This window comes from Solea solea, chromosome 2 (assembly GCF_958295425.1).
Source record: "Solea solea chromosome 2, fSolSol10.1, whole genome shotgun sequence".
NCBI lineage: Eukaryota > Metazoa > Chordata > Actinopteri > Pleuronectiformes > Soleidae > Solea > Solea solea.
Genome location: NC_081135.1, coordinates 19,227,652 through 19,242,389, shown reverse-complemented (window position 1 = coordinate 19,242,389; position 14,738 = coordinate 19,227,652). Strand labels below are relative to the sequence as shown.

Genomic DNA, 14,738 nt, shown 5'->3' with positions numbered 1-14,738 from the left:
CTATGCAAACACAGATATGTGCTCCACGCAACTACCCTGGGCTACTATCTACAAAAGACGCATACTGCGCCACACCTAAAGCACAGACACACACAACCACACCCACCCCAACAAACTACATTTTTTGCATTCTCTTCTTACTAAAACAGTCATCAAAAATGTGAAATATCTCTTTCAATAAGGCACTGCCTCTCAAGAGTGATTGGTCCTGCTTTGCTGGATTACAAAGGAAACAAAAAAGCCACCGTCTTTTAAAAATGACAATATGACTTATAATAGAGTGGAATCTATCATAACATGACTGTGTTTACAGTATAGACCAGAGCCACTGCTAAACTGGGTGAAAATACTGCATACTATAATACCCCAACAGTTTGGTCAACTGCACAATAAACAGTAAACATGCAACAAATACCGATCCCTCATTCTTATTGTTTGAAAACAAGATGCCACCTACTATTTCCAAAACAAGAGGACACACTTTACCGTTTTGCGTTGTTCCAAAATAGGTCTTTAGAAATCAGACTACAGCTGACTGCCAACAGGTGTCAACACTAAAGGAGGTGTTTATAGTGTAGACAATGTCCCACTCATACAGAAATACAATGAATTTACAAATGTCCCCTCTTACATTCACACTCCAAATGTCTTTTCAGTTATTCACGAGACATAAGATTCATAGAGCTTAACAGCTGCATTTGTCACTTTCAAAGGACATTTTAGGCACAGTTACAGGTAAGTATTCTTCTCACCTTTCCCGAGGCAGTTTTCATCAGAGCAAACTCCCTGCCTGCTCCAAGCAATGCTGCCTCTTCATCAAAGCCGGTGCCTTAAAGAACAACATACTAGTTAGGGCCAAATATATAAGGAAACAAGGTTTGAAATTACATTTTTATTCCTGTTTACAGTTACTTCTAACACATGTACAAACACAAATATATAACTTGCCACAACTTCATAAAAGTATCTCTTATTACTTACTTATGATGTGCAGATCCTTCTCAAGGTCAAAGAGAGAAATGCCACAGGCATGCAGACATTTTCTTGCCAATTTCAGCTGCAGTTCCTGCTGCAGGCCTGGATCAGAGCACGATATAGATGGCATGGTATAGATTCGCACCACAAAACCATCCTGCAGGAAGAATCACTGTTAAGTTCCAAAGCACTCAGAGTCCAACTAACAGTATAAAGAACACAGCAAAGTGGGAAACCAACTCAATGAAAACATATAAGTGATATCGCTGCTTCAGTTGACTGCTCCTCACAGTCAACATTAATGAATGAATGGTACAAATGTATTTACTTTAGGCATAGTGCCGAGGATAAGAAGAGAAGAAAAAAACAATTAAATAAAACCACATTAACTATGAAGACACAAGTGTGATAAATACATATTTAGGGGATAGACCCGAGAGTGAAATCTATATAATGAGCATATTTCTCAAAATGTCAAATATATCCTTTTTATTTCCATAGCACTCACAGTGGGGAATGAGGCAAGTCAATACAACTCAGTCTGACATACCTCCCACACTCTCATAACTAAAGTGTAGGTCGCAGTTTGGATTAACACAACTACAACTTTAAAGGATAAAGTAATTCATGGATTTATAACCTCCTGAGGATAGCAACCTAAAACTTAAGCCATGAGTCGATAGCAAATCCACAAATGTTAACACCATGAAGGGTGTGACGTGTTTACAACTAACACACTGTGACTCAATGTAGATGTAACAGGTGACACAACAGCAAGAGATGTGGGTTAGTCAGACTGCAGGGGACATGGGAGAAAAGGACAATTTACAGGAAAGGAACAGTGTTTAGAGAGGAGGTCATGGGGAAAATAATTGGGAGACAACGGCGTTATAAAAAATGGGATGAAAGGCAGCAAGGAGATCGTCTGGTTTCCACTGTGCGGTAATGATGACAGGCTCATCTATTGTGCTTTGACCCCTGCAGTGCAGAGCACATGTGCCACTCAAATCATTAAAGAAACACCTGCACCCTCTGGCTCTGACTTTCCTCCCTCTTCCCACCTCCTTCCTTCCCCTCTGAAGGTTCACACACATCATCCTCTTTCTCTTTTCTCAGCTTCTGTACTTGCTGGGTTGATCGCCAATAGTGATCTGGCTTCTGAGGAACCCACCACCTCGATTAGCCATAAAACTCCTACCTAGGAGAGAGGCTAGCTGCAATGGCAGATTTGTGATCTTCCCTTCCCCCCTCTCCTACATTACAGAGTGCTTATGCTGATTGACTGCTGCCTGAGAGAGATTAAGCCCTTGGGAGAATACCCACATATGATCACTTTGCTCTCACTGCAACGCCCACATGCATGCACAGCACAAACCCTCACCCAACCCTTATGTGGCATAACTGGTCATCAGCTGAGTGTCCTTAAAACAGCTAAGGAAAAGACACAACTATGACAACCATTTTACCTGACCAAAGATTTTTTCATGGAAGATACAAAACCATATTGATCTTACTCAGTTGCATAGGAAAGAAAAACAGAAGTGATGCAAAAGAGAGGATTTGATTGCACTAATGTGTATAAAACTGATAACTAAGAAAATGATTTTCAAAGAGGAAAACAACTGCTCTGTCATAAAATCTGACTCCAAGGTGTTTTCTGGTTTCCTTTATCCCTAAACATGGAGGAACTCCCGAGGACTAGCCCCACTGAAAGCACAAGAGTACATTTTGCATTAGCTGGAACATTAAACTCACATCTTTGCAGGCTGCTATCTGGTTGATGTACTCTCCGTCTGTGAAGATGATGTTTTGTCCATCTGAGTGTTGCCCTGCAGAAGGACGGTAAGCGATGGTGAGTATAAGCAGTATTTTGTTAATTGCCACTTTAATTACTAATCTAAAGTGGTTCTACTCAGCACCTGGCATGGTGACAGTCCCCTCATGCTCCAAGGTCTCAGGGTTGATCTTAATGGCTGACATACTGTGGTTACTTGTGTCCCGATACAACAAAAACCCCTGAAGAGACAACACAAACATTTTTTTTACTGCTCTGCAATGATAGCATGACATTACTTGATAGATAAATGATAGGATTATGTATTAAACAAGTTACTTAATATTAATTTCTAAGAACAACACATTTTATACTGTACACTCAATCCCTTCCTAAAGCCACTCCACTGAAATAATTATGTGCAGCATCGCGATAAAAGCTCCATTACCTACCTGAGCAAAACCCAGCCATGACCTCTTCTCCTTTCGATTCCTGATTCGGGACGTGGAGTTGTACACGTGGCCCTGTGGGGCACTGGAGTTTTAGTGAAACTTATCAAAGCAACAAACGTCTTTAAAAAGTCAGACAGCTATCCGTCTTAAAGCAGCATTATGGCTCTCTGCTATTGTATTTCTTCTAAGCTAACACAAACTAAAACAGACAGCAAATAACTTCTATTTCTAATCAATATATAATCTTATAGAATAAGTGCAACTACATCTCCAATAGGCGAAGATTGTTGAGCTTCAAATTTTAAGTTTTAATTATGCCTAATCAACAGCATGCATCTGTAAGTGTAACATACCCGGACAGTGCCACTGTATCCTGAGCCCACTTTGTATAGACCATCTTTGCAGAGCAAGTACAGAAAGGAGCCATCGGTCTGCAGAAGACAGTGCTCATCCTCGTCAATGGTCACCTCCTTCAGGAGCCATTTGTTCATCAGGGCAGCACGTTTGATGCCATTTCCAAACCAATCTTGAATTTGAATCTTTCCCACTAGAACAGCCTGTACACTTCTCTGTAGGGCATTGAGGATGGTGGGCACCTGGTGAGATTTAGGAAGAAAAAATACAGTGATAAAAGACTGAGGTACTGCAAATGTTAAAAGTCAAATCGTATCAAATCAAATTTTATGTGTATAGCACCAAATTACAACGTACATTACCTAACTTTGCAATCTTATAGAAAGAAGAGAAGAGAAACCCAACAGTTCACTGTACACAACGAGAAAGCACTGGGTGTCAAAGATACCCTTTTAACAGGAAGAACCAGACTCTAAAGATGTGCAATCATCTGTCTGGCCGGTTGGGGTGAAAGGAGAATATGTGGGACAGAGGAGAGGCGGTGTGATTTGATTTAAACACAAACACAACCATACAGCCTTGCATGACATATAAACCCACAATTTTCTCCAGCCTGCATCCCACTGTCTTGAAACACAGTCTACTCATTTACTAAAGAAATGAGGAAGAAGGAAAAAGAAAGTCAGGAAAAAGTCCCTTTGTAACCCCCGTCACATGTAGGAATTAAATGTAAATGAAAGTAAATGTGAAATCGTATCCCTGTCAAACAAAATTGAAATGAGCAGTTATTGGTTGTTTCTCACAATATTTTGCAACATAGTAAAGCAGAAATAGACAATTACAAAACAAAGAGAGGCCAAGCTGCAGATGTATGCCAACAGAAGAGCGACTAATTAGGGGAAGAATGCAGCCAGGGTAACATAATCAAACAGAAGAATCAGAGAGGCTTGACATTTTCCCAAACTCAATTTGTGCTGTCCAAACACTGCTCTGAGCCTCTCCGCTTAAAGGAAATGCCTGAAGGAGCCAAAGGCTACTTCATTCAACCAAATGGCACTCTGCTGCTCTAAACCATTACTAGTTTTGTGAACAAAACACATTAATGGATAACAGAAAATAGGACTAGATAGAACAATGAATCACTCTCAAATCAAAATCACAATTTGAAATACTCGCAAAGGCTACAATTTTAACGTTTTCCAATTTTGATTGTTCTATGTTGTGTCAATAATAATAAAAAATCTCTCTCTCTACATACATATATACATATAGACATACATATATACATACATATACATACATATATACATATACAGAATAATATACAAAATGTATTAAAATGTTGACTTTTCTACAGTATACATTTAAATGAAGCTGGTCATAAAGAATATATATCCCAAATAAAATTGTAATATATGCACAAAGATTAGATATCTGATAGTACTCATAGTTACCTTGTACCAGCAAATCCTAGTATAACAAAATAACCCATGAATGATATTTGTCTAATTTTAATTTTCATATGAAGCTTTCCAAAATAGACAAGAGGTAGAAATACAGTTGTGTAGTTAAATTGTACAGTTTAATACCTGTATTGTTTGGCAGGCATGGCTGCCATTGTTAGTGAGGATGGCAGACACGGCCTGCAGGATTTTTCCCGTGTCTCCCCAGGACACTACTAGACTGAAGAGGCAAGCGCAGGACAAGGCTGTGATCGCCTGTCCTGTTGGGTCATTGGGCCCTGTGCTCCGGACTGTAGTCTCCAACAACAATTGGAAAAGAGATTCTGACAAAGAAAACAGGGGAAAGACGAGGTTAGATATTTGAGAACGAAAGAAACAATAATATTTAAGTAGGGCCTCAAAATGTTCATTAACCCAAATACAGTACATCTGAAAGTGTCAATATAATTTAACATTGTACGATTCTTGCAGAACAATTGCATTATATTGGATTGATTTGAAAATGTGCTCCTAATAATGTGTACATTTTCAGCCTTACCTAACACATCGGGAGGCTCGGTCTGGAAGCCCTCAGGCTGTTGTCCCTGTAGCATGTCCAACAAGGCTTGCAGGCTACGCAGGCACAGTGAAGGGTGAGAGAACCGGGTCTCTTTTATCAGTTCGAATACCCCGCACAGGCCAATGCCAATGATCTGCATAGACACACAGAGAAGCACATTTCTATGAGATAATGGGACACCATCATGGCATTCCACAGCCTTTCCAACTACACAAGCTGCAATAACCACTGAGCAAATGAGTATTAAATATTATGACACTCTGCAAAGAAGCAGTATACTATACTGTGATGAAACAGAACTGACATAATAAGCTTGGAATGTTTTTCTTAAATAGCATAGTCTCACCATGCCACAGTAAGGCAACCTATATTTATCCATGGGACTTCGACATCCTCCATTACCATTATGTATAAAGACAGACCCACTTGAGTGTGTGGACTAGTATGTCTGGATGAGACTGTCATTCTCTCCCTCTCTCCGAAAGGCTTATTAAAATAATGATCAAATATTCTCTCCCATCTCAGTGAATAACTTCTAAAATACTGAAATTAAAGCATAGAATGATATAGTGTAAGTAAACGTATAAAATAAAACATCATGGAACAATTAAATGTAAACAAAATCTCGCCAGCAGGAATAGGCAGAACAAAATATAAAGTATTAGTATCACAACAGGTCAAAGGTTTTCTACTTTTTTAAATGCAGTAACAAGCACAAGACCCTAAACTTACTGTATGCCTGTATATGTCATTTAAAGGTAAAAACATAATCCCCATATAATATATATACATATATATATATTAAATAACCAAACACACATAGCAAAACCCAAATCTTAAATTTATTCTTTAATTTAGCATATTAAAAGGCATTTCGCCTGACAAAATCTTTTGTGCCAATTCCTCTCTATTTAAATTTAGAAAAGGCTTTATCAATTAATATATGAATAAGGATGAAAGTGCAATTTTTTGTCTACTGTGCATACAGTATACTGCACATTGTGAATACTGAATTAAAAAAGACATTTTCTTTTAATTTTTTGAAGTTCATTACTTGAATTAAACAGTGACTGCTCTGATTCCACGTAAAAAAAAAAAAGATGAATCAGCAGGTGCAGAGTAGATGAGGGACTTGGTGGAAACAGAGTTGTAATCCTCACAGGATGGGGTTTTCAAACCTTTGATATCATGTAAATGATCATAACGTTGAAAATAATGAGGATCAGTACATCCCCAAGATAGAGAGCACAGACTGGCTCTCACCTTGATAGCAAGTGCTGCTACCAATATGTAAGCCACCAATGCATCCCCCCGTTCATACCTTTGGCAACTTGACTGCTGGCTCACGGTATTCTTCTTCCTCCTCACTGTCAGAGTCGCCACTCTGCACCGAGCTCCTGGACGCCAGTGCCAGGGAGGCCTCTCTCTGCTGCCAGTCCAGCACACAGTGTCGCACATTGCAGTAGACATTGAATGCAGACGGGTTGCTGTGTAGCTTGATGTCTGGCACAAAGAGGGCTCCATCTATAGTCTCTGCCTGTGGAAAAACAGAAAGTGGAGGTGCTCTCGATCACTACAAGTACCACAAGTCATGATCAGCTATTAACCAAACCACAGAGTCATTTCTAGACAGTAATGTCAATTGTTTGTGTCCACTGTATTATAAAGGGAAGCCAAGTAAGGTAGATCTCTGTCAGGATATTTTGTCAGGAATAAGTCATATTGCTGTTTTTATAAACAGCAATAAAAGAAGTGTTACTAAGATCAGTTCTTAATAGCCCCTGACCAAATTACATGCCAAATTGTCAAAGTAAGTGTGGTAATTACTCATCTGGTTTCACAAGGCAAAGGTATAAACAAGGCAAAATATAAACCTATGGGACTAGCTGTCTATTTGCATGAATTTGTCTTTATACAGTTTGTTCCGACACTGTCTTCGTGTTTAATCACTGACAAGAGTGTGAAATCAAATAACTCTTAATTTTGCTTTGAAATCACTCACTCACTTTTATACACCGTAAACCATTTGAAGATCACCTCTACAAAGCTTGCCCCACTATACTGTAAATTAGATTATCCAACATTTCAGAGAGTGTGGTATGTTTTGTAGACAGAAATGACATTGTGATACTATACTATTGAAATATATGATTTAGTCATTCATTCATTCATTCATTCATCTTCAACCGCTTTATCCTCCACATTAGGGGGTCGCGGTGTGCCAATCCCTGTGGACTATGGAAGGAAACCGGAGAACCCGGAGAAAACCCACGCACACACAAGGAGAACATGCACACTCCATACAGAAAGGAAAATATATGATTTTGTGCAACACAAACAAAAAGTCCATAAAGTTGTGTACATGTCAGCCAATAAGTAAAGAGAAATTGCAACACAGAAGCTATGAGGTACACTATTACTAATGCGAGAGTACAATGGCCACACAGTATGTAAGATACCTTTAGGTTAAATGGGTAAAGGTAAACTTAATATGCAGTGTTATATCCTTGTGTAAAAAAACAAAATATGGATATGAGGCACAACACATTAAACATGGACAGATACTGAATGTAAGAGTTGAATCCATTGCTACTGCTCTTCACTAAAGCTCAGGGTCGATGAAACGTTTTTGTAAGGTGTCAGTAGTTTATGGCGCAGTTGAAGTGTGAGATATTGTAATATCCAGTCTACCCTCACTGGTACACTGTAAATGAGATGGACAAGCCAAGAGGGAAAGTTTACTATACAACCATTACAGAGAAGCTTAAGCACTTACATCTAAATAATCATTATGAAAACATGAACTACACTCCACAGAGAAATTTGAGAAACGTTCCCCTTGTCACTCACTAAGCAAGGACTTTTTTCTTTTTTTTTTTTTTAAACTACAGTCCTGAGGCAACCTCTACAGACTCATATCGATCAATTGTGCTTCTCTTGCAGTGCTGTGCTTTTGGCATCACAATCATAGTGGGTGATGTCATCTATTAGGGAAGAGGGGTCATTCATTCTCAGCTCAATCCACTGGGGAGAAGGATATTAGCTTCCCTCTCATCTAACAGTGCAGTATATTGGTCTTTTGCCTTGCTGCTAATGTAGCATTTGTGAACAAGTGATTGCAACACATTCACAAAGGAACAAACTGTCTGGAGAGAGCACTTAAAGAGCAAAAAAGCCTTATAAACCCATGTAGCATGTAAGAGCAAATGTTTCTACAAGGAAGATAAACAGAACAAAAGGGTGGAGTAAACACCAATGTACTGAGATGGGAAGCTCTGCATTTCTGGCTAACATGTACCAGAGGGGTATCTGCTAACGATTTGTGTGCTTGCTTCGTCATGATATTTTGGTCTCTGAATTGATGAGTTGAGGAAAATCCTTTTATTTGGTGTGCCACTATGAGGTCAAATACTATATTATTATAATGGACTGTTGTCCTTCACAAAATAAGAGTAAGTATTATTGTGAGTCAGAAATAACAAGTTAAACAACACGTGTAATCCTTAAGAGAATCAGGGAGTCGCCCTTACACAAACATTGGTTTGGACTAATAGAGTTATTTACTATATGCCGATTAGTAACCTCTGCTCTACACTCTAGCTATTCTCATTTGTCCCACAACAATACAACAAATCAAGAGAAATCCCACAGTGTCTCTGGGCTGGTGGAGAGTCAAATAAAATCCATCAGCTGTCCTTGACAAGCAGTCAGACTTCGCCATAATATCTGTAGTTTTGGCTGTGGCTGTGCATGTTCCTGCCTCAAAGCCACACAGCTTGTTTCAACACATCGGTTATCTGTGTACCTGTCATTCTGAAGCACATGACATGTATTGCATGCAAGTTCTCTGAGCAATAAAATCATCAGCCTGATGTCCAAAGAGCATTATATACCAATATTACACCATGATGCAAATATCAAAGCATCATCCCAGAGGTAAAATGTGATGAAGGTTAAATTATAAACTAAGGAATTATTAGACATAATATTATAAGACATATCGTCCAAGATAATATTATTATTATTATTATTATTGTTTTAAATATATGCAAATTGACATTACTGAATATTTAAATTACATGGCAAAAAAAGATTAAACACACACACATGTCACATTCCACGTATGCTTGCAACAGAAGCCCTCCTCGCTGCAGCAGCAGTGAGCAGGATGTGTCACATGACCGGGCCTATGTGATCACATGACCTCTCTCTCCTCCCTGCCACACACGTTAGCCATGTGTGGTTATGCTAATAGGGAGAAAACATGGAGACAACAAGTCTTTGAAATTGTTTTATTATTTACTCTTGCTTGTATGCTGCACAATTTACCTTACAGCAGGGTATCTGAATGATTACCCAGAGTTCAATGTGTCTACACCATAGTATAAATGTTTTCGCCTAAACATTGTGTCCATTGATAAGCAACAATTAATGACAAACAATAAGAATCTAATATTTAAAAGATATCTAGTAATAATCGGTTTTGTCAATATCATTAAAATATTGAGATATTGCCACATATCTATATGGCTGAACTAAAGTAATTATTTCAGGAGAAATGACTTTCCTTCTTACCATAGCTCATCTGACGGTTTTTCTCTCGTCTTTGAGACACTACTTCGATAATGACTTAATGGCCATGTAAAAGCTTTAGAAAAGGCTGGCATGGAGCCTCTGACCACAGTTAAGACATCTGCACATTTCAACTCACTGCTCCCAATGCAGTCCAGTCACAGGGTAAGTCATCCATCTCTAAAGGATTGAAATGTGAGTCTATCCTTCAGAGAAAGTGATGTTTAGCTACTATGTGACTCAAAATTAATGTCAATGCTAATACGCAAAGCATAGCTTTAAAAAAAAAAAAATGTTTTATATGTACTGCAAGCAAGAAACTTGATTTCAAGAGGTGGCCATTTTGTGCCGCCATGTTTTAAAGCAGCCCTTATGGATGTGCAGTTTGAACAAGTAGCTTACTACGCAAATGAAGAAGACCAGCTTAACCAACATAAACCCAATGTATAGACCAGCAAAGAAGTCTTTGGGCTATGGGAGGAAGCCGGAGAGCCCACACAACAATGACAGACACAGGAAGAACAGGCAAAGAGGCCCCAGTCAAACCAGGATTTCAATCAACAAGCTTCTTGCTGTGAGATGCTTGTGTTAACTGTTACTTTGCCCCAGTGTATCTATTACTGAAAAAGAGTGATTCTACATGATTTAACTTTGTAAAATCACATCATCAACTTTGATTCATTCTCATCAAACCTGCACAATGTTAATCTTAGTTAAATTTTTGTGCCTAACAGCTCTCGTTTAAAGAAACAAAGCTAAAAAGATATCAAGAAGTCAGAAATATCAACACATTTTGAAAAGTGCTGGGTAAGCCCAGCACAACGGGATATCTAGCACAACAACGGACTTTGTAAATCATGTGAAGACTATCAATAAGCCATCTTGCAACTGCTTGAATGCTGCATGTTTACATCCCCTCCCTGGTGACATTATATTAACTGTTTATGCTAAATCATTTTCAACGAGCAGTCAGTAGGAAAAGCCCAACACTCCAAGTCAGCTCACTATTTATTTTCTACTGAATGTATTATTTTGTGCCATTATGTTGTTATAATAATTATAGTTTTAGAAAAAGGTAAATAACTCATCTGCCTGCATACAAGGCATTACATAACTCTCTTCATTAGGATGACAAAGTGTTTATGCCCCGTCTTTTATTCTGACAACACTGTCAAAGGTTTAGAAGCACAGACTCAAGACAAAAGAGGGAGAAGAGACCCTTTGAAATCTCCCTCGTCTGACTATATCAGAGTGAGAGGCATAACTGCCTGTGTAACTACCCGTGTTTTCATGCCTGCCTGTCTAGCCTACCACTGTATTCACTGTCTCTAACAAATAATATCTTCTAATGTTCCAGGACACCAACTCACTGAGCTGGTCACTCTTTGTTAAATAACTCGGTCCTCCTCTGCCACTATCACATTTCTCTTGCTTCTGCCTGCAAGCTGCTGCAAAAAATTGTAATAAAGTTAAATCCAAGCATTGACTAACAATATTATAGGGCAAGAAGAAAAGAAGAAGAAGAAAAACAACAAGAACTCACTAGTCACAGTGACTCACTACAGTCGCAGTGGATTATTTTGACATAATATGAGGATCGACTGGTATACAAGTATACAAGAAAAAAATAAACAAAACTGCATCCTCTGATACAGACTAGGTCCCTGCTTTGAATGAAGGAGGACCGTTGCCGTGGAGATGTGGAACACATTAGGTCGCTCAGCAACAGGACATCGTGCAAAAGCCAGAGCCACTCCCATTTCTCACATTCTGCCTATATCCATCTCTCCAGCATTATGTGAGGATGAGCTCCCTGACACCTGACCAACCCAGCCAATAAAAATAATTGTCACCTTTTAAAAAAGAAAAAAGCAGACATCTGTTTCTATGAAATTGTTAAAGCACTGCTACTCCACATATTTGTGGTTTGAAATGCAATAACTTTCATAGTGTGATCTTGAAAACGTGGTAAAAGTTTAAATGCAGCTCTTGTACAACATCACCATGGCCTTTCAAACCCTCAACGAACATATTCATAACAGCATATGAAGCATGACATGAATGGACAAGTGTTAATCTGTGTGTATTTATTTGACAATAAAACATCTCTTACCTTTGTTCTTGATTTGACTTTTGACTTGATTTTCTGTCGCCTTTTCAGTTTCTTCTTACTCAAAGCCTTCTTCCCCCTGAAAGTAATGAGTGATCACTTAGTATTGCAATACATACTACATGCTGAAGTAAAAGCCACAATTAATCACACAGAACAAAATGTAGTTTTATAATATCACAATTAACTAAGTCAGTCATGATGTAAGAAAAAAAATAATTCTATAACCCATTCAATTGTAATTATTATTAGTCTCAAAAAAGTACGATGTTGCATAAATCTCTTAATGTTTTCTGATGATTTTACATCATTATATTACTTTAATTTAATTTCCAGTGGTTCGTCACCAGAAAAGTTGCTACATGATTCCTCAAGTCCCTCATTCAACTGTTGCATCTACAAAATGTGAAACTGTCAAAATGTCTTGTTATAATTTTCTAGAGACCTCTACTGATGTCTTGTTTGTCATTGAACAGTAAAAAAAAGGAAAAAAAAGGTTCTCAATTTACCACAGAGTAGCATTAAATTGTTAAAATTATTACACATGCATTAATATAGTTGCACATTAATTAATTTATCAATTAACTAATAATTGTTGCTCAATTTCATCTGCTGTCTACATATTATCCACATGCAACTCATTCCTCTATTAGATAAAGAATGATTGGTGTCATGAGATGACTGTTCAATATACAATGATTTATTTGAAGAAGATGAATTTGTTCTTGTCTTGTCTGTTGTTTTGCTGATTAGTATACACATATACACATAAATCTAAAAGGCTTTTTAGACTTATACAAAAATAAGGCTTTGTGGTGCTATGATGCACTGACCTGCAAATCATTTTCGCATGTTTAAGTCAAACTTTACTGTTCTGTTCCATTTCTGGCAGATGTCACGGCTTGCAAATGTTTTTTAATCAACTCAGGTCTGTTTTTTTTCTTAATTTAGGAGTCTTCCTGAATGTTTCTTGTAGATAACTTCAACTTCTGAGATATTCTGAGGTTGTTTTGCATATGCATACAAGTAAGTAGGTGGACCGCAAGGCCCATCCCTAAACCTATAGCAGTATGATGTATTTGCCTTAGGGAAGAACCCAGCTTCTTGTTGGTTTCACTTTCCTGACGTGCTGCATTAAATTTGCATCAACAACTTATACTATACTATACTAATATATGGCTGAATCAAATCCCCCCTCTACATATTCCACACGACCCCAAACCAGGAGTTTCACCCACATAAAAAGGAAGGTGCTAAAACTTTAGTATATGCCACAATAACAGTTGGATTATGTTTCTCTTTTTTGTAACATCAGACAACAAAATGTGAGTGCAGCAGGAGTTGTATTCACTGCCCATGCCTCAATGGCCCATACTTGAAGCAACTGTACTTGATGGGCTGAGAAAAACAAATCCAGGAGGGAGGATGCTGCGACGACAGCTACTTAGTCCACAACCTGACCGGCCAGAATGACGTAACTGTATTGACTGCAAATGAGTTCATCCACCTCCCAACACATCCTCTCTCAAAACATGTCTGACATTACCAGAGCACTAGTGTGTGTGTTTAAATTAGTCATGGGACAATATGAGGTTTCATCTCACAATTATCCTGGGTAAAATTATTTTAATTTGCAATATTATTGTTATATTTGTAAAGGTCTGCTATAAACTCTTAAAATGGCTCTTAAACCAATTATTGTGCTTTTTTGTGTTGTACTCTACCTACAATTGGTCCATTAGTAAGTTTATTTTTGTAACATTCATACAGTTGTTTAGTGATGTCAGTATTTTTGTAGCACAAGTAAAATCCATTTACCTATATCACTTTCAGAAAATGTGGTATAGTAATGTTGCTAATGTTGAGAAAAATAAATGACAAATTACAAGGCTGATTAGAAATACGCAGGTTCCCCTTCACAATAATTCACTCGTATTGTATCACGATGCGTGATAAAATCGTATAGTTTGAGTGCACGTCACTCCCTTATTTGAAGGAAAGTTATCCAAGTAAAACTCGAGATGTTAACATAAGCAGAGAAAGGGCTGATGCTTCTTCACGTATTTTGTGGCTTGCTAGCTTTCTGCGTTCTTTGGTTTTCCGCGGGTTGGCATTGCGTGATATTGCATTTAAGCTTCCTTTCTGCCAGTGCCTTCCTTATTCCCCTTGCTAACCATAATGTGACGCCTTTGGCATAATATATGCGCTGCTAAAATTATACATAACATGACAGTAACAATGATGCGTGATTGACATGTCTAACGAACGAAATTAAAGCATTATATTACACTGTTTACGTACAGCCGAGTAGTAGCTACTTACTCATAACAAATTGACAATATGCTGCCATGATGACAGTTGTCCAGCTAGCTTGTTTTTGGATTAAAGGCTGTAGAATTGTTAATTTCCCTTCATTGATTCATTCAGTGAAACAACGTTAATAATGTCGAGAGGGCAGCAGTACTGAAAATACCCCGCG

The 14,738-nt window shown here is 38.1% G+C and overlaps 1 protein-coding gene across 25 annotated transcripts in view; it reads right to left on the bottom strand.

Annotated features, from left to right (window-relative positions):
* mycbp2 (MYC binding protein 2) overlaps window positions 1-14,738 on the bottom strand; it is a 53,995-nt gene that overhangs the window by 38,192 nt on the left and 1,065 nt on the right. For all 25 annotated transcript variants that reach the window (XM_058622246.1, XM_058622254.1, XM_058622248.1 and 22 more), the window contains exons 2-11: window positions 12,263-12,338; window positions 6,899-7,114; window positions 5,557-5,710; window positions 5,145-5,341; window positions 3,555-3,797; window positions 3,202-3,273; window positions 2,895-2,991; window positions 2,731-2,804; window positions 982-1,132; window positions 753-829 (exon numbers count right to left, since the gene is read on the bottom strand). In XM_058622246.1, coding sequence (XP_058478229.1) covers window positions 753-829; window positions 982-1,132; window positions 2,731-2,804; window positions 2,895-2,991; window positions 3,202-3,273; window positions 3,555-3,797; window positions 5,145-5,341; window positions 5,557-5,710; window positions 6,899-7,114; window positions 12,263-12,338 — 1,357 coding nt within the window. The remainder of the gene's footprint in view (window positions 1-752; window positions 830-981; window positions 1,133-2,730; window positions 2,805-2,894; window positions 2,992-3,201; window positions 3,274-3,554; window positions 3,798-5,144; window positions 5,342-5,556; window positions 5,711-6,898; window positions 7,115-12,262; window positions 12,339-14,738) is intronic.